Source organism: Lepisosteus platostomus, chromosome 4 (assembly GCF_059453375.1).
Source record: "Lepisosteus platostomus isolate fLepPlt1 chromosome 4, fLepPlt1.hap1, whole genome shotgun sequence".
Classification (NCBI taxonomy): domain Eukaryota; kingdom Metazoa; phylum Chordata; class Actinopteri; order Semionotiformes; family Lepisosteidae; genus Lepisosteus; species Lepisosteus platostomus.
This window is the reverse complement of record NC_142614.1, coordinates 54,601,822-54,629,205: the sequence shown is the minus strand read 5'-3', so window position 1 is coordinate 54,629,205 and position 27,384 is coordinate 54,601,822. Positions and strand designations below refer to the sequence as shown.

The 27,384-nt window shown below is 35.0% G+C and overlaps 1 protein-coding gene across 2 annotated transcripts in view; it reads left to right on the top strand.

Moving 5' to 3' along the window:
- Positions 1–27,384, top strand: part of LOC148673445 (tumor necrosis factor alpha-induced protein 8) — a 37,967-nt gene that overhangs the window by 713 nt on the left and 9,870 nt on the right. Inside the window, exon 1 of one of the 2 annotated variants that reach the window (XM_088629895.1) lies at positions 23,837–24,119. The exons of the other annotated variant lie outside the window; for it this stretch is intronic. Coding sequence (XP_088486021.1) covers positions 24,098–24,119 — 22 coding nt within the window. The 5' untranslated portion in view covers positions 23,837–24,097. Of the gene's footprint in view, positions 1–23,836; positions 24,120–27,384 lie in introns of those variants that run through there. 2 annotated transcript variants of the gene reach the window in all.

The window sequence follows — 27,384 nt, the reverse complement described above, 5'->3', positions numbered from 1 at the left end:
ACCATCGTATGTTTTTTTTTAAAATAAAATTCATTTTAAGATTTTGGAACTGCAGCAATGTTGTGTAGACTGAACTCAAGGATCCTATCGTAATGAGATTGTATATGTATTCATTTTGTAACGCGGAACACCTTTAACTGTAGCGTAGTATATTATTAGTTATGTTGGTGAAACGTATTAACAGAGGAAATTACACGACGACGATGGGTGATAGCTTTAATATAGAGCCTTGCGTTATAGTCGTTGTAGTTTTGTTTCTAAGTCTTATTAGAATGTGAATGATCAAAATGTTTTTCCCGGTTTATTAAAAAACATTTCACAAGACAAGTTATCGATTATTTTATGTTAACCAGTGACAGACAAGCTTACACATTCCCTTCGTGCAACAAGCAGTCATTTTCGTTGCCATTCTCTTGAATGAAACGTGTGTTTTGAAATACTACTCTCTCTTTGATCTTTCGAAGAGTTTTTGTTTTTCTTGAAAATGGTGTTTTAGTGCTGTAACTGTTTATAAATTAGATTTATCAAGAAATAAACGCTTGTGTATATCTCTTGAATGTAGCTGTACTACTAGTTTCTTTAGTATATGTAAAGTTCACACTTCTACGTATGGCATCATAAAATTATTTTGAAAAACTTTACTATTATGGTTGTTATGTCTTTTCCTAATCTATGAAGAGATTAACACTTTACTTATGAATGGTGTTTCTGTGTGCTACTTGTGAAATCGAGCAGCAGTGAAGCATAATAGATCTGTTATACTTAGGTGCAATTAGTTTGAGTTGCAGAACAGCCTGGGTGTCTCATGTAATTACTAACACATTGCTTCAGTTGCTCTTAATTGGTAAAATGCTTTAAATATTCTCAGCTGTTGACAGTCTAGCGGATATGAATTATTCTCGGTGAAGTAATGCAAAAGTTCTAAAAAATATTATAAAAATGCAAAGCATTTAGAAACATTATGATCTTTGTGTATTTGTGCCACACAAAAATATACAAATGTATTTGTATGTTGGGAAGACTGTCACCATTAGAAAATATATTTTTACATTTATAAGTATTAGGAAACAGGAGGGCCCTACTCTGGTTGTCATTTGTTCAATGTAATCATTGTGTGTGCCATCAACCATTACTTTCACAGTACGGCAAATATGAATTTAAAGGAATGTTTGTTTTAAATGGAGGACTTTCAGTGCAGTAAACACAGTTAGAACTTAGTAAGCTGAAAAAGAGGAGTTAGAAAGATGTTTGGAAAGATGAATGGGATACATGTCTTTCTTATCCTGGTACAAACCCTATCCATATATTGGGTAATGTTCTTTGTCAGCAGCTGCCGTTGAGGATAGCAGAAGTGGCAACTTTTTTTTGTGCCTCTTAATCAACACAAGTGTGCGAGTCAAGCCCCCCAAGGAATTCCATTTAGTGCTGTAGAAAGGCATGACATGGCATGCTAGAGCATGCATGACTGAACATTGCAACACGCTCTTTCATAACTTCAAGACTGGCATTTTATCTCTTGATTTATTTTATTAAATCTGTTCTTTGAAACCATTTGTGTGTCTGAGGACATCCACATATTTATGTTACATATATACATACACCCAAGGATTAAAAAAAGTAATCAAAATTGTTTAGGTATGCAGTGAACCTCAAGCAGAAATCCTGTAGATTGAATAGCACTTTGACTTGCCACTATCCTACATGGAGTGTGACACAGGCCTAGGTTTTTTAACAGTCATATTGTTTTGATTTATAAATTTATGATGATTCAATTGGTTTTAGGCCCTCTACTTTTTTATGTCGAATGCCCCTAATAACTTATTTCAACAGTTTCCTAAAGAGGAACTGCAATGCTATTTTTATATTTCATGGTTGAAAAAGATTTGACATTGATGAGTGCATTTCAAAACAAAATGAAAAATTCTTAATATTAATAATAACATAATGATTTATAATTTGATACAACTCTTTTCATAGTTCTGTCTCTATCATAAATATATTCCTATATTTATGTTATGTATATAATATAGAAGATTGATGGAAAGTTTGATTTGATAGTGGTGTAATATTGTTTTTTTTCATGCAAAATCATGTTCAGGGTATTGCCACAATGTTTTATTATTAAACTACGAGTTAATGAAAATGTTGGAACACTGTTTTTATCAAACATGAATACTTGTACTGATGTATACATAATGAGAAGAAAGGAGCCAGAAAATATTGTACTTAAATATACCAGATTAATTTTAAATAAACCACTAAACCAGTGTATTGATGTCTGAGATGTCTGAGAAACTGATGTATACTGTATAGAGTGCCAGTGTGCAGAGCTCTTGGGTCTTGGCTTTAGTTTTGGGCTCAGTTGTCTTCTGTGTGGAATTTTCCCTTCATTTGAGTTTTTTTGAAGCACTCTGGTTTTATCCTACTTCCCAAAGACATGCTAGATTGATTAGTTATACTACTTATTGCCTGTTTTACGAGGAGCAGGATCATTGAGATAAGATTCAGGTGTTTGGTTCTTTTTATTGGAACTCCAATGAAAACTTCAGTCTAAAGAACCAAATAATAAGGCTGTGAAATCCTTATACTTCAATTGTTCACAAATACCATGAACAGTTACGTTTTTAATTAACTTCTTGAATAATGTGTATCTGTCTAAAAGTGTTTCAGGTTTTGTAGTACTGTAGCTTTAAAAAGTGGAGTGAACTGTAGTTATGAATTTCACTCTGTGTGTAGAAAAGATGCTATCAGAGAACACTCATGTTATCATTGTTTTGGAAGACATTTTGAAATTTGCTTACAAGTTGTATCTTTGCTACTTAAATTATTCAAAATGGTGTCTAAATATACAGATTAAGCATGCAAACCATATACATACATATATATTTAACAAGAACAGTTTTATCACCTTGTTGCCTGATCTTGTCAGATCTCAGAAGCTAAAGAAAGTTGGGATTGGTCAGTAATACAATTGGAGACCTCTAAGAAGAAGGAGGTTGATGCTGTTAATGGTATTAGAGAACCAGTACATGCCTTTCTTCACTTTGGACCAGACTTTTCCAAACCATGGTCCTGTTTGGTGGCAGGAGACACTGCGTTGTAAGAGGTACTGCCCCTTCGGATGAGACATTAAACAGGGAGTTTAGCTAAGGTACTGAGATTAACATCCCTTTTTTATTACAAACAGTACCATGGAATAACGCTATAGGACTAAGATCCTGACTCCTTGGTCATTAAAGATCACATAGTACTTTTTGTAAGAGTAGAAGTTGTTAACCCTGGTATCCTGGATAAATTCCACAGTGGGTATGCATAATTGTCTCATGAGCTAACCTAGACATTATAATAGACACTCTCCTATATTTTAATTGAAACCGTCTCAGTGTTAAAAGAACATTGTGAAAAATTCCACAGCAGGTGCTGTTATCAGTATGTGTTGACAAAACAATTGAGACCTGTTAATTATGAACAAAATTAACACTATTAAAAACAAGGGTTTAGAATGCAAATGGCTAATTTGTATCAAGAAGGTGGGTGCAGCTTCAGTGAGTGAGTGAGTTCCTTTCTATATGTAAAGCACTTTGAGATCTCATGGAAGGAATGATGCTATAGAAATGCAAGGACTTATTATAATTATTATCTTTTTTTAAGATATAGGTGCTAAAAGATCATTAACATCTTTGATTTTATGTCTTCCTTTCGAATTGGATAATAATAGGTAAAAATACAGTTTTCTATATAGGCTTCAAAATTGTTTGATGGGATTAATAGTCAGTTTTTAACAGCAATGATAAGACACAAAATTAAACATTTGGATAAAGAGGTGGAGAAGTATCTGGGTCTTTAAGTTCTCAAAAACATGATTGAGTCAGCACTTGAAAAACAAGCTTGTATTTGTATGTCATAGGCGGTGACTTTTTAAGGTTTGACATTCCTGTAATACAGTACATTTTGAATCATTTGATGTTAATTTAGGTTCCAAGTGGTGACAAAATAACTTGTGAACAAAACTAAATGAATGGTCTTGTGATCCACAATCCATATAAACAAGGACTGTTTTAAATTTAGACTTTAAAGGAACTCATGATAACACGTGCTGTGTTCTTCTAAGAGATGTGATTTATATCTTGAATTAATCAAAGCTTACATTGCATGTTTTATGATTGGTTCAAATCGATAGGAAAATGTTTTTGCATTTTGGTTGTATTTTTATGTATAGGTTTAGCAAAGATCAGCTCTGATTCTGAAAGTGTTGATGATGTTCTATTACAGTACATAAAATAATTTTGTTTATAAAAAGTATTTGTAGATCATTTCCAGTGATGTGGTATGTGTTAAATTTGCAGTTTACCTTATACATATATATGCTGTAGGAATAACTGTCTTATGATCTTGTGAAACAGGAAAAGAGTTTTGTGCTTTTCTTCTTTGACAGTCAGTTTCGAGAAGTGTTAGAGCTAGTTTGTAAGACAGATTGCAAGCTTTTGGTTCTGCAAACTAGAATATCCTCGACCACAGTTTCCTTCCTCCACCAAATTTTTAGAAGAATGCTTTGTCAAAGTAAACTGCTTTACAGTAATCTCAATACAGAAACTAAAGCTTTAATTCCATATGGTGCTTGAGGTGTATAAGTACAGTAAATGGTACAAAAATCTTCAGTCTCTTTAATAAGGTAAAAATAAAAACTTAATATATCTCAGAGCTGATAAACAGATATTATACAGTAATAAACAGGTTCTAATAAAAAGCAAACAGAAACAGATCCCCATTTCTTTATTTTAGGTAATTTCTTTTAAATAATTATTACTTGGGTATCAATGAGGCCTAAATGTGCACCGTTACTGTTGATTTTTAACAGTATAAATAATTTCCCTATAGCAACAAAACAGGTTTCTCTTTAGAATGACCAAATTAGCTTTGAGCACATTTTCTCCTTAAAATGCCTTATTTTGTTATGGCAAGATTTATAAATGTCACCCCCTGTCACACTCATCATTGTGATGCTTAGTCTTTGATTGATTGATCCTGTCCTGCAAAAGCTTCACTAATTTGAAATAGTTTTTACAAAGCTTTAATTGGGCAAACACCTTCATGCTTTAACAATTTTACTGTGGTGCTCTATGCCATTATACAATTTATGATGTAGTACTTTTATCAAACTGAACCACCTCCCAAGAGTAACTAATGACTTTGGATGTGAGTCATTTCATTTTATTACGGCCCGTGAGTGGAACAGTCTGCAGAGTAAGCTGAATCCATCTGCCTCCCTATCCTATTGTAATTTGTTAACACTGCCATGTACTGTACGCATATGTTTTTTACAAATCTTTTCATAGAGTTTTATATATGAGTGTACTGGGCATTTAAATGTGTTAGTTTCCTAGTTTTGCATTCATACTTATCATATTAACAAGTATGAAATAGGATTCTTCCTTTTTTTAAATGTAGAGATCAGTAACATATTCCTCTGAAGGGTGGGGGGAAAATGATTTTCATCTCTAGCTTAATTGTCCATAAATTATAATGAAGCCATAAACAAAACCATAGGTAAGGTGTTTTTGTGGGATTTCCCTAGTTACCTAATAGCAGTTGTGTTTGAGTTTCTGTTAGGTGCTTTAACTGCGAGTTACTCACAAAGGTATCATTAGTTTGATAGTTTCATTATAAACTGAAACTAAACATGGTGTTTTTTTTTTCTTTTGTGCCTTGTATTTTCATTAGTGACAATATGTTATGCAGTATTATCCTTTGTATTGGTTTGCATTTAATTATTTGATTAATTATTTTATATTAGATGCCATTTTTATTCAAAGCTCTTGTTCAGGGTAATAGAACATAAAATCAGAGTTTACATAAGAGTTTACAAAGGAGAGGAGGCCATTTATCTACATTGTCCGTTTAGTTGCTAGTATTTAAATTGATCATAGGGTCTCATTCCTGCTATTTCTTGAAACTAAGGCTGGGTCTTGGCTTCAGTGTTAGGACTGGATAGTAAGATGTAAAAAATATAGATTGTTCATCTTTTTTTGTGTTTCACTGCTGAATCTGAAGTAGTCCATTGGGTTGACTTTGTCAGTGCCTTTGAAGATTCTAAACACTCAGATCTTGTCCCATTGCAGTCTCCTTAGACTAAAAATGTGCTTTAAGCCTTGGAATGTATCTGGCTGCTCTTCTCAGGATTTATTCCATTTCATAGGAATGAAATATCTAATGTGGTGACATGTGTTTTTAACATAACATCCCTTTATTTAAATTCCATTCTTTTAACGACAGGTTGTATCCTAACATTCTGACTCTCTTTAAATTTGCTCTAGAATTTCTACAGTAGTCATTTTTCCTCCTAGTTTGAATATTTCAGCATAGGCACTTTACAAATTCTTTTTCATCAGTAGCTTCTTCAATCTTGGCATTTCTCATCCTTTTTGTTTCTGCTTCCTTCATGTAAAACCTGTTACTTGTCTGTCTTAAATGTTATCAACCAGGTGCATACCCCATCTTGAATTTCTCTAAATAATTTATGAATTTCCCTTATTGCTTCTAAAACATTTGGAAGTCATCCTATTGCACTGTCATCCTCATACTAGTTTACTATGTAGACCAGAATCTAACTTAAGATAAACAGTGGTCTTAATACAGATCCATGTGGCACTCCTCTAATTGCATAACCCCAACTGGAACATTTGCTGTACCCTGTTTCCTATCAGTTTACCAGTTCTCATTTAAAATACAAACATTACCTTGAATGCTTACTGCCAGCAAATCAAGAATTCATATTTTGTGGTGAACATTATCAAAAACATTCTGAAATACAGAGTGGTTTAATTTGCTTTGTGTGTGTCCGGTTTGTTGTGTTCCTTGTTTAAAGAACTATAACAAGTTCTTTGTTAGAACTACCTTTCCCCTAGAACTCTGATCCATATAGATGCTTTCCCTATTCTAAACATGATTTTCATAATCTAACATACATTATAAGTAAGAATTATTGGCTTATAATTACTTGGTTCAGTTTTATGGATGGAAACTATATTAACAATTCTCCGCTCCATGGGTATTGCCAGTATCAATCATATCTCTTGTTTTCTTAAGTATATATCATATAGTACCATAAGACCCTGAAGATTTATCTAATGTGATTCTAGTATGTGTAGCACTTCTGGCTGTTTCATTTAAAAGAAACCTTTATCCTTCCTCAGCCTGTGGCTTGTTGTTTATTTCTTCCTTGGTAAATACATGAGTAAAATATTCATTTAGTACAACAGCAATTTCCATTTCATCATCTAGATGGTTTTCATTATTACCCCAGAAACATTTTTTCTCTCGTTACTCTCATTTTTCAGTTGTAATACTAAAAAAAAATATTTTAGTCTCCATTGCAGTTTTAGTTTCTCTTTTACAGTATATATCCTTTTTCCTGTGATTGCAATTTATTTTATTCCTTTAAGTGGAACCTGTATTATAGTCATTTTATGTGATGCTTTTTATTTTTATTTCAATTTATTGTAAACCATCTGGGTCACTGTTTTCTAGCCTGTGATTTACTTACTCTTGGGATGAATCTGTTCTGTACCTCAAGCAGAATACCTTTCAGTTGTTGCTAGACATTTACTTCTGATCTCTTAACTGATTCCATTGGATGTTGATTTGAATATAAAGGTGATTTTCTTTGTAATGTTAGCAACTTTACATTTATAGTGCCCCTTGTTTGGGTTATCAGTGGACTGCATCATAATAAACACAATTAGGTTAATTGCAGTTTAAAAGTAAACACTACATATGCGTATTATTCCAAGTCACTGTAGGCGTTGTTTAGGTTCATATAATTACAGTAACTACAACTGAAGGTTTGGCACAAGAAAACAGTCAAAATGTTAAATGTCAGTGATGTATTATTATGTGTCATTTTAAGGATTGGAAGCTTTCATATATTAGTTTTATTTGCAGTCCTTTGTTCACTTCTAAATGTCTGCCCATGTTTTTGCTATGCTATAGATTGTTAAATTTGATTAAGATTGATTTGTACACTAATATTGGCACTGTTTCTGCAGAGGATGTGGAAACTATCAGTCAGTGCAAAGAACAGAAACCTAGGAAAGTTATATTGAAACCACGGAGGGTACTTCAAGGGGTTTTTATGTTATTACACAAAGTAAGAATGAATAACACCTATACAAAAGGAAAATATTCTTCTGTCACATAAAGCCATCAATCTAGTAGTACTTTTTTTCATTGTACAAGTGGAATCTTCAAAGAGTTTGCTTAAAATTAGAATTCTCTCAGCAGCCTTTGTTTTTTAATAAAAATGCATGAGTTCCTAAATATAAATATTTATTGAAACCATTTTCCAGTTTCTTTTTAATTGGTAAAGTACATTGTACATCTTTCCTTGTTGGTTTCTTGGTAGAAATCAAACCTTTCAAGTTTTCTTTTCTCCTTTGTATCATCCCACAAAATAAACAACAAAATCTCAGTAATGCTAATGTGTTTAAAACATGATCTCAGAGGAATAAGTTTGGCAGGCTCATAGCCTGAAAATTTGGAGTAGAAATAATGTCTCTTAGGTGTCATCCAATGGACACACTATATAACTTGTGGACTTTCCTACAGTCCAGCTTTGCTGTGCACATATTCAGATATTCAGGTCCCTACAGGACTGTGTAAATTATAGATCATTAAAAAAAAACAATTAGTTCTCTTTCCCTTCCTTTCTGTGATCTAATTGTCACAAACAAGACTGAAGGATGTTGCAATACAATTAGATGCTATGGAAAAATGTATCATTATACAAAATAAACATCAGAAGTCTAAGTAATGTTTCTTATGCACTTTATAAGAAGAATTGAATTTATAATGTCACCCAGAAATTCTCTTTATCAAATGTATCAAGCGTAAAAAGAAAAACGAATTTAGGGGTTATGTAATATAAACCTGTTGCTCTAGTTTTTAGGAGCACACAAATTAACTGTGTTTCAGTTTTGTTGTGGCAACTATGGCATGGTGTGACATTTAAAACAATAGTCTACCTAGAAAGACTAGTGATCTTTTGCCAGGCATAGTGTACAGTGAAATGTTTCAGTTTCAAAATTTACAGAACCAAAAATTGTGACAGAAAATTCAAGGAGAACCTTAGGGCTGCTAGGATTAATTTTGATGAAAACTGGCAATATTGCTCATATGAGAATATTAACATTGCTTATTGGAGGATTCTATTTCATCTGGGGTTCGTGTGCAATTGTGTCTCCCATTGGGAGTTACTGCCCAAGAGGCATTGCTGTGGGAAGTTAATCACTGGGGGTGCCAGGAGGAGTTCAGTTTACAATGTCCTCATTTGTTTTAGTGAGTCAGCCCATTTTAATTGTGGGTCTCCTATCTCCTCAACATTCCTAAGAAACTGAGATGAAGTTAAACAGTGCCAGGGCGATTTTCTGTTCAAGGCAAAAGAAACATTATTATACTTTTTTTTCTGAGTACTTAATCCTAAGCATAATAATAATAGCCTTGCTGCCACATTAAGCAGACTGAGTCAGTATAAAGTAGTTCCCCTTAAAATTGTAAATAAATTCCCAAAAAAGTAACCAGAAAGCACCTGGACTTCCATATTGAAACATTTGGTGTATTGAAATAACTTTCACTTCATTGTTTTTTCTCAATAAACTGTGTTTTAATCTGCTCAGATAAATAATCCATCTAATTCAGAACTCCTAGGAAATAGAAAAGGAGCAATTCACAAAAGCTTTAAGTTGAGTATAACTTTTGGTACGTGCCACTAGAGCTGGGCGATAATTCGATAACGATAATTATCGCGATATAATTTTCCTTGATATAATTTTAACAAAAGTGCGATAAATGTTTGATATATATGTTTATGCTTTGGGCATGATATGCGCATGCGCAAAAAATACTGCGCAAGTGTGCGTGCGTGTTGCAGACCGGGCAGCTAACAGATTTGTTTAATGTTTCTGCTGTTTGGCAAGTGTTTGTTGTGTTCTTAAAATAAAAAGTTGTTTAATTGACCAGTTTACTGACTGGTTTCTTCAACTTTCACTCAGGAGAAAAAATCTGCCTTTAAACTTGAAAGAAATAATGATTTGACATTTATCGTGATAATTATTGATATCGACTGATATGAAATTTTTTATCGTGATAATGTTTTTGGCCATATCGCCCAGCCCTACGTGCCTCATCCTGGGATGTTGTAATTAGTCAGTCACCCACACCAAGTGTTGATCAACAAAGTTCGTTTACATTTTGTATGCTGTAAAAAGGTGCCATCCTTTGGATGAGATGTAAAACCGAGGTCCTGACTCTCTGTGGTCATTAAAAATCCCAGGGTGTTTCTCGAAAAGAATAGGGGTGTTATCCCGGCATCCTGGCCAAATTTCCCATTGGCCCTTACCAATCATGGCCTCCTGATAATCTCCATCTATGAATTGGCTTCATCACTCTGTTCTCCTCCCCACCGATAGCTGGTATGTGGTGAGCGGACTGGTGCACTATGGGTGCCGTCGCATCTTCCAAGTGGGGCTGTGTTTCTGGGATAATAATGGGGGTGTGAGTATGTGTGTGTCTATATTTGTGTTTGTGTCTGTGTGATGAAGCTGTTAGAAAATGAATGGATACTGTAGATGGTTTTTAGGAGACAGATACGGGATTGGTCAGGGTAAAGACATGTAAAGAGTAATGTGTACAGTATGAACACTGTCTTCTTAGATTGTAATAAACCGTAATGATTGTGTAAAGAAGGAAAACCAACTGACATTTATCACTATGTGGTGAAGATATTTAACAGGACTGAATATGGTATTGACTGCTTTAGGTTTGACAAAAGGAGTATATTCTGATGAAGATCTTATAGATGAAGATCTTTTAGATCTGAGTGTTTTTAGACAGTTGAAAGTGACAAATTTTGTTTCAAACAACCCCTACAAAAGTTATCTTTAAGCTCAGTGCAAACCAATTGTGTTTACTACCTCTGGGTATCATGATTTTATTTTAGAACACAAATCAATGTATAACACATCACTACTGATCCTTGACCAGATGTAATAGACCAAGGTCTGTAGACCAAATCCATGCCACTAATTGCTAATGCTTTACAGCAAAAATAACACAGGTTTCCTCTCCATTATGTCACCTCACAAAAATCCTCCTGGCGGAACTACTGAAAAAACATTGTCATCACATCCCAATGGACACAGCCATTGTTTTCGTAGAGCTCATCCCACATAGAATGAGCTGATTACTGATCTGGTTGTGATCTTATTTTCCTACTGAACATCAGCATATTGGTGTAAACTCTGTTCTGCGACAGCTACAGGTTTAGATATCAGGAGTTGAGTTGTCCAAACAAAATTCTATTAACTGCTTTTTTTCCACTTGCCTAGTTTGTGTAAACTAAATTATTTTGATTTTCTGCACTTCATTTGGAATTACATCTCTCAGTTTTAGTTTCAAGTGGCTGACATCTTAGTTTTACCGAAGGGTATAGTATTTCTGGTCACTGTGCCCAAGAAACAATTTTTATTCACAAAATTATAAAAATGTGGTTGTGTGGACTGCTTGGTATAACTTGTCCAGAGATTTTCCTTTTAGCGAGCACTAAGTAATGTGGATGTGTGCAAGTCTCTAATACAAATTGAAGTAGCTAAAATTAACAGAAATCCTTTCTAAGCATAATTATAGGTTATGGTAAAGGTTAACTCCATGCTGAAAAGTAAATAAAAAAACAACTTGTTTTTTTGCAACTTTTGTGTTGCTGAAGCTTCTTCATGTGGTTGAGAGAATAGATGCAGTGTTTATAAAACAAAGGAGAATAAAACAGCAGGGCACAGCGGGTGACAAAGAATGTACAAACAAATGGAAATCTCGGGGAGAGGTGTAAAAGCCTGGCATTTGTAAATGAATAGCAAGGTTCTAAAAAGAAAATATGTCATTGAGATCTGGTAGAGGTGTGTTCCAGGTTTAAGGACAATCTCAGTTTCCAATGTCTTTCTGGAAAGAGAGTCCTGCAGACTCTGTAGAAGGACACAAAGACAAAGATCAGTGTAACCATGGCTTGGAGATCTTTAATCCTCAACACTCTTGACTTGTTCCCTGAAACAGTCAGACAGCCCTTTTCCTGTTTTGCCTATATAAATGGCAAGGGCACGTTCTGTAAGAGATGCATTAAATGCAATTATTCATCATGAATCTCATGAATATGAAATATCCAGAGGGGTTGTGCAAGTGAATATATGAATGTGTGAATATGTAACTGAATATACATTATACTATATATATATTAGGACTTTACAAATTGCTGAACTTTGAATGCCTTACATTTAAGTTGGAGGAACACTTTTTATGAAGTGTGAGAAATCCATCTAGAAAATAAATTAAAGTCTTTGAAATCAATATGTTACAAAATGCATTTTAATTTTGATCAATATCTTGGAATGCTAGCCTACATGATGTAGGATACACTCTGGACGGGATGCCAGTCCATCACAGGGCACACACAGGCATGAACATACAGTACACACTCTTACCTCAGGACCAATTGTCCCAGAAGCTAGTTAACCAACCAGTATGTCTTTGGGCTGTGGGAAGAAACCCGAACACTCAGCAAAAAGCCATGCGAACATGGGGAGAACTTACACGTTCCAAGCAGAGAGCACACCAAGTCCGAAATTGACCATTAATGCTAACCTCTGTGCCACCATGCTGCCTGAAAAAGGCAACTTTTTACTAATATAAATAGTAATTTTGTGAATGCGCCCCTCCCTCTATATTAACAGTCAATGCAAATGAAAACTATGATTGTCTGTTAGTGCAATCATTTCTGTTGAAGAAAACAAGTCTCAATTCACAACATAGAACATACAGAATGACATTCTTAAGACTCTAGTAGATAATCATATAAAGAACAAGACTGTTACAATGGATTTTGAAACTCTTCCAGATCGGACACCTTCAGTTAGAGCATTGTGTAATTACGGTGACAGTCAGGAGAATACAATACTATGCTCACAGTTCTAATTTGCAAAAGATGGCATTTAAATAGTTTGAACAGGATTAATTTAAATGACAATCCAACCTGTCAGTAGTATTCTTAAAATTCTCTTTGTCACTGGTAAGCAATTAATTTAATGGCAAGGCAATTAAAAATGAATAGTATTTCCATAATTTTTATTCTAAATAACCATTTTACGTGGATTTAGTATTATGTAGGTTTATGTAGGTTATGTAGGTTAATGGCTACAAAATTTTCATGAGGTAGTCCTTGAGCTTGCACAGCAGAAATACGATAACATTTTCCATGACTGTAGCACAAATGAATAATCAGACATTATCTGATGTGTAAACATAATGAACATAAAGTTGCACTGTTAATTAAAATTAGATTTTGCTAACCATATTGACCTTTAGTTTATCATGTTTTCCTTTTTTGCTTAATGTTGTTATACGTGCATTGATAATTGGTACATAAAACTTTATATTTATTCTGTGATGGGTGCTATTTTTATTTCTTTTTTTTACCTGGTACTGTACTGTATGTCCATTGTGATCACATTCTCATTTACAGTGATGACTGGAGAGCATGTTATTGGTACAATATAAGTGAAATATCTTGCTCAAGGGTTCAGCAGCAGTACAGTACAGGGAATTTGGAAACACAATGGTATATTCAGCAAAATAATCACTGAAATTAGGCTTAATCATTTAAGAAACTAAATGAAAAACAAGGTAATCACGTGAAATTGATAGTTTTCCTTCTTCCACAGAGGTAGATATGTAGTTTGAGAAACTATTTTTGTGATTAAGGCAAAATTATACATGCAGGAGCCTATTGAAATTAAGTGCCAATTTATACATTCATTTTTCTGAACACATCAAATAAAAAGTTTTTAACAGTGAAATGGTAATGGAAAACTAAAAAAGTAGTAACATTATCACATTTTATTATGGGCGTATTCTTGAGCAGATTTTCATTGACAAATTAATACATAATAATGTATCAGTTACTGAACTTTTAAAACAGATAAATGATGCATTCCTCTTGCACTTAGTATATCCAGTATGTATTATTATACTGTAGCTTGATGTGATTCAGGAAGCTTTAGAAAATTGAATCAATACAGCTGTCAGAAATAAACAGCAAAAACATATTATTTATCTCTCAAAATCACACACTTCATTATTCAAAAGGCTAAGTATGTTTCGCTTGGGGTCGGGCATATAAAATTGTTCAACATTTACTGTGAGACTGGAACTGAATTATCTCCTGTGTAGGCACGTTAGGCTTGATACTTGACTAGTTTTACTGAGCTGAAAAACGTAGTGAATCAAATGACCAAATTATGTGGGTACTCATAAATCAATTCATTTGATTCACTAAAATGATGAATTCACAAAGAACAAATTGTTTGAGAACAGCACATCTCTGTTGTCCAGCATAATCTATGGTTAATTGAAGCTGTTATTTCTCAGATTGTATGGATGTATAGAGTTGAACAAATTGTTAAAGAACACCTGATAAAGAGAGAATTGGATTTGGCTGGTAAATATGAAGGATTTACTACTATCACACTGCTCATTGGCTGTATATGTTACCTTGGATTTGTGTGTTCAAGTTTTTGAAGATTCCGATCAAGGTGAGGTTTTCTAAATGGCATGCTTTAATAGTGGTTGTTATATTAAATATGAATTATGATTATTATTGTTATTGTTATGGACTTTGTTATAGCAGTCAAAACCACTGTTGGAGGCTTTGAGTGAACTGGTCATTCTCACAACATGCATGATATTAATGCCACCAATTTTAAAAAAAGAATGTCACAGGAGAATAGTACTTTTGGTGTCATTTAGTTTGGATTTAGATTTTTCACTTCCTGTTTCAGAGCTTTGAAACATTCACAAAACCCCACTGCAATTAGTAGTCAAACACATTCTGACCTAGAAAAAAAGTGGGACATTACTTTCTGGGAATGTATCACATATTGTAACAGCTGAAATGTTAAAGACTTTTGCACAGCAGTGAACCTTTTGACTAATCCTCCAGATGATTTTACATTTCTATATTCTGCCATGTTCACACAATTAAATTACCGTAATGTTTTCAATGTATTTAAACTAAACAGACTTATGTCAAATAATTTTTACCACATACTGATTATATTATGACAATTTAACATATCATTTATAAATGATAGATAATGGTTATTGTAGACTACAACAAACTTGCAAAGTGTTTGTAATAAAGATTTTATTTAATGTTTTGTTCTGTGTTGAAAATGTAGTTAATATAAAGCATAAGTTGTATTGATCATTTCATCATTGATCTAAATTAAAAACATGCTTTTATTTTGACTGTACTAATGACTGCATGTTCTGTCCTTAATACAGTATGTGAAGTTGCTTGGCAACCTTTACTCATTGTCTTTGTTTTTAACTTTTCTGTTTTTGTTGTTCAATTTTGCTAATTCTAAATGTTAGACTTGTGGTGCCAGGTCTGTAGCGACCTGCGATGAGTCTTGTCCATGTTTGCGTTCTTTCTTTGTTGTCTTGCCTCTTGTCTCTTTGTTCTAGTTAAATTTATAGGTTTAGATTTGTTGATGTTCAAACAAGATACGGAAAGGACAATATGATACAACTTGGTAAGGGATTTGCATTACTATTGCTATTCCTTGTAGACCAGTTAGTTCTCATCAATAATGGGTGGAGAGTGCTAGATGATTAAAACCACTTGTACAGGTTTCACAGGTTTCACTGGGATTTTTCTCTTTTTGAGGTGGAGGTGTCCCAGGAATTCTGTAATACTTCCCAGAGCATAAAATGTCCTGTATATTCGTTGGAATCCTGGTACTAAATAGTTGTACAGGGCAAACAACAGACAATTAATTGTACCAAACAACGTCAGTGTCGACAGATGTGTTACTTTGTTGAATACTGTACAGTATTTTGTCATAATATCTGGTGACGTAGAGAACACTTAAATTCCGAGGATTGTTAAATTAGAATGGGCATACTCTTGTGGCGAAATGGATTAAAGAGACGATGATGAAAATGCTTGCTTTCCAACCTCATAAAACATAAGTATGTTAAATAATTTAAAAAGTCAGCTTTCACAAGTGAAAATGCAATTATTTTAGGAAAAGGGGGCAGCATGCAGTAAATCTGCTTATATAAAGGTAAGAAGTATTGCATTGAGTGTAGACAGTTTCACACCGGGTTCATAATTTTATACATAATGGCGTTGGTGTCTCGGTTTATTGTAAGCCAGAGGTGATTTATTCTAATGGCAGCGCTGGTTTGAAATACAGCCTTGAATTTCTTCTTAAGGTGCAATGTGTTCCTACCATTGGCTACACTGTTTGCCGGCTTCCTCGAGATATCCTCTGTTCTGCACAGAATAAGGCTTTTAATTATCGTTCAAAGCAAATGCAAGGAAAGAATAAAGGGTTGAAATGCAAACTCCAGGAGAGAAGAAACAAATTCCCACTGCCAACTATGATTCTGTCTCCTGTTCAGTCACTGAAGGGCAATGTGCACAAGCTGCATGCTAATGGTGGTAGTTTTGCAGTGCCTGCATACTTGCTTTTATTGAGACATGGCTTAACAAGATTGCAGGATGATGAAATTAAACATTACGGGTTTTCATTACACTGGCTGGATAAAGACAAGGAAGTCACAAGTAAACATAATGGGGGAGGGATCTGGCTACTGGCTACAACAATCCTTGGTGTCAAACTATTATCCTGAGAGTGTGTGTACACCTGACATTGAACTGCTTAGCATCTCTCGGCATCCTTTCTGTCTCCCTTGAGAGTTTCCTCAGCTTTTTATGATCACATTCACCCTTAAGCTAATGTGGAAAAGGCTTCTGAAATAATTTTTGATGTTAATGAGAAACTAAATATCGCATCTCCAGATGCTCTTTAATTCATTTTGGGGTATATTAACAGTTGCACTTTAAAACATCCATTTTATTGTGTTGCAATATGGATCATAATCATATTTAATTGGGATTTTTTTGTGATTAATTAACATAAAAGGAGTTGAAAATTGCTGTTCCACCAATGGTCCCCATCCAGCTTGAGGTAACGTGCAATTTTACAAAGAAGAATGGGCAAAAATTCCAGATGTACTGGACAAAGCTGGAGAGACTTATCCAAGTGACTGTAATTTCTACCAAAGATGCCTCTACCAAATATTGACTCAAGAGGGGTGAATACTTAAGTAGTTATTTTCTGTTTCAAATATATAATTAATATTGGAGGATCTGTATAGTTTTCATTTCACATTGATATTATAGGATGTTTTGTGTCAATATAAAAAGTACATTTGATAGTCATAGTAACTTCATACTTATCAATATGTGATCAGTTACATGCGGATGAGCAGAGTTATTGATTGATGTTATGGGACAGTTTCAAATATCCACTTATCCTTTGCATGGACTCTTCTGCGTTGGTCTAATCTCAATACAGTGCTTCTCAGGCCAATCTATCAGCTGCTGCTCATGAGAAATAAACTGGAGATGAGATGAATAAAATTTTAGGACAAAGACAGTACTCAAGGGACAAAGAGCTATTCTGACTACACATAATAGAATTTAGAGATATATCAGAGGATATTCATGAACTTGTTGATGTTGTGTCTTTTTATATTTCTTTCTATTTGGACACCATCCAACCATTTTCTAACCACTTTATCCAATCTTCTCTAACTGCTTTATCACGGGGGAGCTGGAGTCTATCCTGGCAAGCAAGGGATGCAAGACAGGATACACCATGGATTGGACGCTATTCCATAGCAGGGCTCACAGATACAAACATGCACACACTCACACCAGGGGCAGTTTTCACAGAAGCCAATTAACCTTTAACTTGGGGCAGTGCGGTGGCTCTATGGCTAAGGAGCCGCACCTGTGGCTGGAAGGTTGCCGGTTCATATCCCGCGACCAGCAAAGGAATCCTACTACAGTATGTTGGGCCCCTGAGCAAGGCCCTTAACCCCAACTGCTCCCGGGGCGCCGTGTAAATGGCTGACCCTGCGCTCTGACCCCAAGCTTCTCTCCCTGTCTGTGGGTCTCGTGAGGAGCAAGTCGGAGTATGCGAAGAAGACAAATTCCTAATACAAGAAATTGTGTATATCCAATAAAGTGATCTCTCTCTTAAATTATCAGAATATCTTTGGAGTGTTGGAACAAACTGGAGCACCCGAAGGAAACCCCCTCAGACATGGAAAGAACATACAAACTCCACCCAGACAGCACCCCAACAATTGAACCTAGGTCTCTAGCACCGTAAGGCACCATTATTAACCACTGTGCCACTGTCCTGCGACTCTATGATTGCAGATGCTTTAAGGCTTTTTCCAGTAAGAAGGCATAGGTAACCATGGGTAGGAGTAGTAAAATTTGCGGATTAAAAAGAACTTGCTTTTAATCAGGGGAACACGGAGATTGATGCAGAAAGAAAAGGCCAGTATAGGGACAAATAGAGTATGTAATGCAATGCGTAATACGAGGGTTCAGGCAGGTCATTGAATCCATGGCCAGTGTTTCTCAGAAGAGTAATGCTAATATTTTGACTTTTAAATGGCATGGATGGTCAGTAACTGGCAAACATCTTAAATATGTTTTATACCTATTTTGAATTAAGAACTACAACCACCACAGATAACAGTGCTGACTTTCCCAAATCTGAGGAGTTTATTAAGATTAAGATACAGTAAATGTGAGTGGGTGGTCTAGGAGAATTAGTGTAAGAAAGAATGTAGGCCCAGATAATGTGTAGCAGAGTTCTTAAATCTTATAGGGCTCAGCTATGTGATATGTTTAGTTTGTTTGTTATTGTAAATTTACACATCATCCCTTTTCTGTGAAAGAAATCTATTGTCCCCATCCCAAAAATTGTCAGGCTAAGCAAGATAATCTCCTTCATGCCCATACCTGTCTATGAAAATTCCAATGTGTAATGGTAATAGATCTTGGAAATCATTTTCTACTCTGCAATTTCACTTTTGAATAATGTAAAATGATACCATGAAAAACATACAAGGCCACAAAATTGAGGTTCAGTTAATTTTATTTGAGCAATGTCTCCCTCTTATGGAGGAAAGTCACACTGCAGATACAGTACCTGGGAATTTCACGCGATGAAATCAAATGTTTTTCAACCTGCTTTCTGCGTCTCATTGTGTTGCAATCGGAGTTGTTAGATTTATTCTAATCCCCTTATTGGGTAATGTGGCTCTGCTATACAATATGCATTATATGTCATTCTTTTTCAAGCTTCAACCTGCATACAGTTGTTTTCCTGAAAGTATTGTTTAGAATATTTTCTGATCAATTTTATTATGTATGGTAGTTTACTTTTTCTGCAGGTGTTCTACAAATAGCTAGGTGTCTTTTACACAATTTATAGATGTATACTGGAATTTATCCAAATGGTACCAATATACCCTTGAGCAAGATACACCACTCAGAATACTCTTACTCAGATTCATGTAATTGCAATTGAATTGTTCTCCATTATCATGCAAAAAATAATTTGTTCTCAACTTTACTGGTGAAATAAAAGAATTAAACATATAATCATGGTCTTAAGATTTTTCTTCTTGATGTGCTACTCATTTATTTATACTTACACTTAGGTATTAATACTTTTCAAAGATGTCTTTCAACTTTGTTGTCTCCTTGCTCACTTTGCACTAGGTATTGTAAAAATTGATAGCTGTGAACGTGTCTGAAAACAGTTAAAAACTATTCTTCAACTGAAGTGTTGAAGGTAGCTTGGATTTTCCTAAAAGGCGTGTCAGACTAACATTACCACTTCAACATGATACTTTGTGATGTTTAAGAAATGATTCACCTAGGTATTGTCTAGGTCAATAATTAGGCCTAGCAACTAAAGAAGGAGTTGTAAATGCTGACAAAAGGATATACTGTACTCACTGCACAAGAATCTTTGCGTTGCATGTTAAAATGCAATAACCATATTTGATGATAGGTATCTAGTTCATTGTCATAATGTTTCATTTTAACCAACAGTACTGCTTCTATATTTCCTGTCTTGAAAAAGTCAGCATTATGGTAAATGAGTCATAATTACAGTACATATGATTTTTTATCTGTTTATCCTTGTCTTAATATGTGTCGGTATTACAGTATGTGAGTGAATAGTGCATTAATTTTAACCAGACAGACACATAGTTTATACATGTGGTATTTGGTTTGTTTTTCACCATTTCACTGTTGGTTATGAAGAATCTGTGTTGACTTTGTCACTATCAGTGAGGATTCTGAATACTTGGATCAGGTCCCGTCATAGTTTTCTCTGTTCAAAGGTAAAAAGGTTTAGTTCATTCAGCCTATCATTCATTTGACATTAATATAATAATTATTCCATGCTGAAAAGAAAAAAAAAACACAACGTTTCATCTGTGGAGCCTTCTTCGGTTGACATTTATATAATAAGGAAGAAGTAACAGGTTTATTCCATGCTAAAAAAAGGCATTGAGCCTTCTTCAGGTGTCAAGAAGGCTGGTGGCAGGTGACAGGTGAAGGCTGAAGGCAAGTGACCATTGAAGAAGGCTCCACGGCAGAAACGTTGTGTTTTCTTTCTTCTCTTTTCGGCCTGGAATAAACCTATTACTTGTTCCTCTGCAGCCTACGCATGCTGACGCAGCTACCCACCTGAATTAATATAATAATGTATACTGTTATAGTACTTTAATATTATACTTAAAATAATGTTTCAACTATTTTGCTTCTTTCATTTCTTCTGGTAAAGAACAATAAAAACAACAAAAATTGACAGTTTTACAAGAAACTGAAGATTTGGGGGTAGATTTTTTTGTTGATATTGCTGGGCATACAAGGAGCAATTTCAGCAATATGATCAATTTATGAAAGTAGACACATGCTGTATCAGCTGAGATACAGTATGTGCAACATTTTAAGGCATTTATTTACATTGCTTGTTGTGAATAATTTATTTTATGTTTTCCCTATTTCTGGTGTGTGTACTTTAAGTAATGGATTTTTGACAGTAGAGTGGGGAAAATGCTACTGCATAATGTTTTTGATCGATTAACATAACAAACAGAAGTGTTTATCAAGTGACCCTCCTATTGATTACACACCTGCAGTTGAGTAAATATTACTGTTTTTTTTGTGTGTATGTCAGATTTTGTATCAACTAGCAGGCTAAGTAATTTAAGGGTTTTAACTTAGTAGCTGACAGTACCCAGTTGTCTGACAGTAGTAGTTGTTTACAATTAAATGTTTCATGTTGTCAGAGTAAGAGAGTTTGTTAAGTCAGAAGTAACTGGAATAAAGCAAACACAGAAAGAGTAACAGAAAAAGTCACAATACATTTAAGATAATGTTTTTGCAACAGTAATTGTTCAATGCAAATGAACTGCAGGGTGAGAAAAGCTGACCTCTGTTGTGCCATTGTGCCTACATCACCTTTAATCTGCTCTTTTTTTTCTGCATCTAAATGAAATATTTTCTGGGCTTCTGCAGATTATTTTCTGAATCAAATATGCATTGCATGCAGATATTAAGAACAGCCCAATGTGTTTTTGCAATAGCTGTCACTCTGAACAGTGGTTCTCATTTAAGCTGCTGGAGGGTGGCTTATAAGCAGTTTAGAGAGAAAAGGAGCGTAGCCATTCAGGTGCAACAGAGGATCTGATGCAGTCAGTTCCAGTCATGTTTAAATAGGCAGAGAACACAGAAGAAGGCGTGTCTCAGTGAGAACAGTCTCTTGATAAGACCAGTTTTAAAAGATGGTACCAAAGTGCATAGTGAAATTCAGCACACGTGTTTTGACTTAGAGTGTAATAAGTAATATACAGTTATATTGTCAATGTATTTCCCAGTGGATATGAAATTGGTTTATTTTAGATGTACGAGGGGGTTAGCAGAGCTCGCTCTCTCGACAGACTACTCTTAGCTTTACTTTAGCTACTCTAGGTGAGTTCACTCTCGGAGGAGCCAGTTGCCTCTAGGAAAGGAGATGGGAGCTCTGTGGTGGATGGAGTAACTTCAGCTGCCAGTTCAGGCTGAAGGAAGGTAGGCAAAGTGGGTTACTAATCAGATTAGTGTGGGAAAGTCAAGTCATTTTATCACATCAGGATTGGTTCAGCCTGAACACTGGCCCCGCTGTTCTCTGTAGAGATATGCTCTGTTTATGAATATTCAGTAAAGGGTAAACGGTTCAAAGACCCAACTAACAGGTCTTTAGTGTGCGTAGGTCCTACTCCACCACAGTATCGGAATAGAGTACAGTAGGTTCTGCCACATTGTTGACACTATGGTAATATGCCATTAAATTTACTGGCTGTTCCGACTAGAATAGGCACGACATACAAAGTGTAAATCTGACAACAGTCCATACCAAATACGGGATTTTGACAGAAGTGGAAGAGTTTCGTTTTGGTCAGTCTCAGTCATTACAAAGCTATAATTATCAATGGAATAAATTACATTTGAACGAGTATTTTTTTTATTCCCCTTGCGTGCGCTGCTCTTTCTTCAGACTTTGTTTTTAATCAGTGTGCTGATAAGAATTTTGTATCTTAAATGAAGACGTCTTAAATTGTTTGAAGGCCTGTGTATAAAAACTATTCTGTTAGCACTGTCTTGACTGATTGAATTTATGTCATTAAAATATTTATTGATCAGTCTTTTATTTACCGTAGCACTGTTCATAACCCTTTGCCAAAGCTCTTTCCCTTTTCCCTCCAACACTTGACATTTCCCATTGATTTGTCTGTCATACAGAAAAAATAGTGCGTCATTCTGTGCATCTGCAGAACAATCTATTGCCCATAAGTTCAATACCAAAACATTCTGTACAAACCTTGATTCATCACAAAGGGGGTTTGACTCTGCTGCTGGATTGTTGTTGTAGTGTGCTGCGAGCTGAGGTGTTGTTCCACCATATTAAGGGCTTACAGACATTGTTCTCTTCATAAGCGTGGCGTATTGGTTCCTATCTGTGTTTTTCTTTTTCGATTTTCACAAGGGATTGCATTCAGATTACCCTTACATTCAGGTGAAATCATCTCGTCGTCATCATCATCATCATCAATTTTAATCAAAGTGAAGGCAAAGTCATTTCAACTATTCATCCATTTTCCAGCCACTTCTTCCACTTCAGGGTCACAGCTGATCCAGAGCCTAGCCCAGCAAGCAGCAGGCTCAAGGCATGGTACACCCTGGATGGGACACAGGTCCATTGGAGGGCAGCCGGTTAACCTAACAGTATGTTTTCGAACTGTGAAAAACTGTAAAAACCAGATCACCTGGAGGAAACCCGTGTGAAGACAGGGAGGACATCCAGAAATATTTTAATAATATGCACTTGAGTGAAAAAAGGAAAAAATTACCAGACCTTCATTGAATTTTGTCATTGGACAAAGGGTTTCTCTCCATGACATTGTTTATGATGAAAAAGAGACTTTCGTTTTCTTGTCTGTATTAACAGACACATATATTTTGTATCATGGTTCCTCTTATTAAACTAGGAAAATAGCAGTAAATACCACCACATCTTTTTTCGATGCCTTAAGAGAGTTTGGAAACACCCTGGAAAATTTCAAATTGGCAGGTGCCACTCCATTGCCAGATAACTGGTTAATTAGTGCTGCTGAGAAGTGCAATTTAAAAGAAACCATTTAATGTATTTCCTTACTCTTTCGAAAAGGCTTTGTGCTGACTGTAATGGAAGGCAAAGCCCGCTGAGCCTTCTTGCTGTTCTCCTTAAGACGTTACTTTCAATCTGATGACTTACTGAAGAAAAAAGGCATGTGCTGGCAAATTAACTCCACCCTGCGCAGGAGCCAGAGTTACAGAAGGATAAAGAAATAGGATCTGTTTGCCGTTTGCATGTGAGAAAGGCAGACTGCACTTCAGACAGTTGGCTGTATGTTGTGTTTAGAGGAGGTGAAATCACTTTCTGCATACTGAATTTTTAATCTGCTGACTTCAGAGAACCTTTTAATCTCTCGTCTTTATTTTTTATTTTGGGGAAGTTGTATGCTTCTGCTTTAAGTGTACATCATCTACAGTACATTGCAGTATCCTCTGAGTCCTTCCACAAGTATGAGCTGCGAAGCAGGAGAAGGTATGTTTTTCTAAGATCAACCTGAAAGAAATGGATTATTTGGTTACTGAAAGGAATGTTAATGACTCCTTGTGCAAGAAGGATCATTTTCCATGGGAAAATTATATTAGTGACTTGTTTTGATTGTACCTAAAGAGTGGAAAAGTAACATTTGAGTACTTTACAGACTTCAGTGGGATTCATAGTTGGAACCTTATTCACGATGAATACTCAGCTTTCATTATGAATAAAATGTGCAAGAATTAGGTTAATCCTGATAGAGATTTATTGATAATACTCAGCATTAATGTAGTCTTCATCTTATGCTTTGCTTGAAAGAACTAACATTTAGTTAGTCCGCGTCAATTGTATCTGGTACCAATTTGAAATGATTGAGCATAGCAAATTACTACACTGTGGAAAAATGGTAGTAAGTAAAAAGGAGTTGATTGCTTGTGTTTGTGGAAGCATTAGGACTGAGGGGGAATTCAAGGGAAACGGAACGCTTCTAAAAATGGGAAGAACCTTGTGCAGTCTGAGGAAGTAGTTCTGCAGTTTAAGAATCACTATTGCTCATCAGTATAGCGTGTTGCAAAACCTTTTTCCAGATATAGCTACACAAGATCTATAGTATCTGGGCTAAGCTACTGCAGTCCGGTAAAAAGCTTTTATTGGCAAAAGTAGATAAATATCCTTTAAATTTAAATCGCTTTAAAATAAACAGATGATCTTTTTACAACTGCTATACTCTGTGTGTTACTTTTACATAGATTTTCAAAATTTTCTTATATCTTGCATCTATTTCAACATGCCAGTGCCTTACACATACAGTATATTGCAGTCAATTAATATTTTACAAATAATGATCTGTGGGGACACGATTGTCACCAAAGTAATACTTATTGTATCTTGCTAGTTTTATTTTATATCACACCTAGCATATTTTGTTACACTTTTCTTTTTGCCTTTCTGATAAACATTATTTCTGAAGGGGATTGCATACTGTAAAGTAAACTTTACCTTTATTCCATTATTTCATGACCTGTTTACGCATGCTCTATGAACCTAAGTACTCTCATTTACTTGTTTATTAAATCACTGACCAATATTAAAATTTACTGTGTTTTTGAGATTGGACAACTCATTTTATAACTGTAAAAGATTATATAAATGTATTGAGATGATATATTTTGATCTCCAGTGACTCTCAATTAAGACATTTGTGGAGTGCGATGGGTTTTTAAGTAGAAATAACATAGGCACCACTGTTTATTTATGGAATAAGTGTATAATGTAATCCCTTAAGGTATCTTGTTCCACTTTTGCCAGGAAAAGGCTCTGTTTGTTGTTTCAACAGGAGATGATATTGCATTCAGTGTCCAAGTTTATTCTAAAGGTATGCAGATGCTGTCAGGTCATGAGTAAATGTGTCTGAAACAGAGCAGGACTTGACATCTCCATATGGTCTCCACAGCAAAAAAAAAATGCTGAAGAGATAATATGTTCCTGATCTTGCAATTGAAATAAAAGAAGAAATCTCTTTTTATCTCTTAACAAAGAGAAAAAAATGGCTGACTGAAGGAAAATCATTCAAAATCTGTTCTCATAACAATGTCAAAGGTCCATTTGTAAATTGAATGATTACATTAAACTATTTATTTTAATTGACTTAATTATTTGTACAAGCCTTTTGACATTAGACCTTTGTTATCCCTTGAAGCATGTACACGTGTCTTAGGTGCCACAGGAAAACAAGTGACTAAGTGAAATGAATAAGTATTCTTTTTTAAAATACTGATATAATGTAGGTTTAGAGCTTTACTAACGCTTGGACAAGGACTGTCTGAGTAATTTACTGTTTATTTCTGTTTGTCTAAATGTGTGGTGTTTCTTTTTTCAGTTAAAGAAAGTTTTATTATGTTCTCTTTCTGTACTGAAAGAGATATGTTTGTTTTCTTGTATCCTTGAACTCCAGTAAACATCCAAATGTAAAGTAAAATTAAGATAAAAGTGATCCTGTCTATGGCATACTAAGAAACAAACTTACATGGTAAACGAGTGAAAATGGGAAAGTTCTTTTACTCCACTTATATTAATCCTATTTAGTTTGAAATATAGTGTATTTTAGCATTAACACAGTCATTATATATTTTTTAACATTGCAAGAAGCAAATTTGCTGTTTCCTGTTTGTTTAAACTACATTGCCATTTCCTACTTGGAAGTTATCTTTTAAACCATGGTGATTCTCTTTACAGTCATGTAAAAAATACTCTAATACTGACCATTTGATAAAGGATGCACCTTGCACTATTGCATGTAGAAAACCTGTAGCTGTGGGATTTCTTTAGTTTTAAGGAGATGATTAAGGGTTGCCGCGCCAGAGCAGAAGGGATGAAAGTCAGCATACAAATTATGAGCATAGTTAGATGTTAAGGCACTACTAGTTCAACTACAGACATGTACAATCATGTAAACCTTCCAAGAGTCAACACAGAACTGTGCCATGAATTGCTCTTCCATGAAGAACCAGGAAAGCCTGTCCACTATATACTTGAAATCTTGTATGAGAGAATTCATAAAGATATAGTTTTGAATTATATAGTAAAGAATTACACTAAATGTAAGGGTCACAGTGGTTTTAAAAATATAATATCTGTTTTTCAGTTCTCAGCAGTTTTTGTGCAATGGCATATATATATATACTGTATGTGCTAACATCCCCTAGATTTAAGATTTATATCATATTCAAGAAAGATGGCATGGTGCTGCAGTCATTAGCTCTGGGGACCTGGGTTCAGTTCCATACCTGGGGTGGTTGTGTGTTCTCCCAGCGTTCATATGGGTTTCCTCCAGGAGTGCTGGTTTCATCTCTCAATCCAAAAACATGCTGGTAGGTTAATTTGCTTCTGGGAAAATTGGCTCTGGCGTGAGTGTGTGTGTGTGTATTTGTGTTTTTCTCTGTTTGCCCTACGATGTAGTGGCGTTGCATACCCTGTTGGTGTACCCTGCCTTGAGGCCGTTGCTTGCCAGGATAGGCTCCGGCTCCCCACAACCCTGAATTGGAAGCAGTCGTTAGAAAATGGATGAATCATGTTCAAGAAGTATTGTGCGTTGTATTTAAAGCTTATGTGCTTTATAGGCTGTTCTGTATATAGAATATACTGTACATAACCATAGTCTTAAACAACTATCACAACACAATTTTTTGCATATGCAAAAAATGGCAAATCTCTTTTTTTTGTAACATTTAACTGATCATCGGATATTTCTTAATCAGTGTGATAC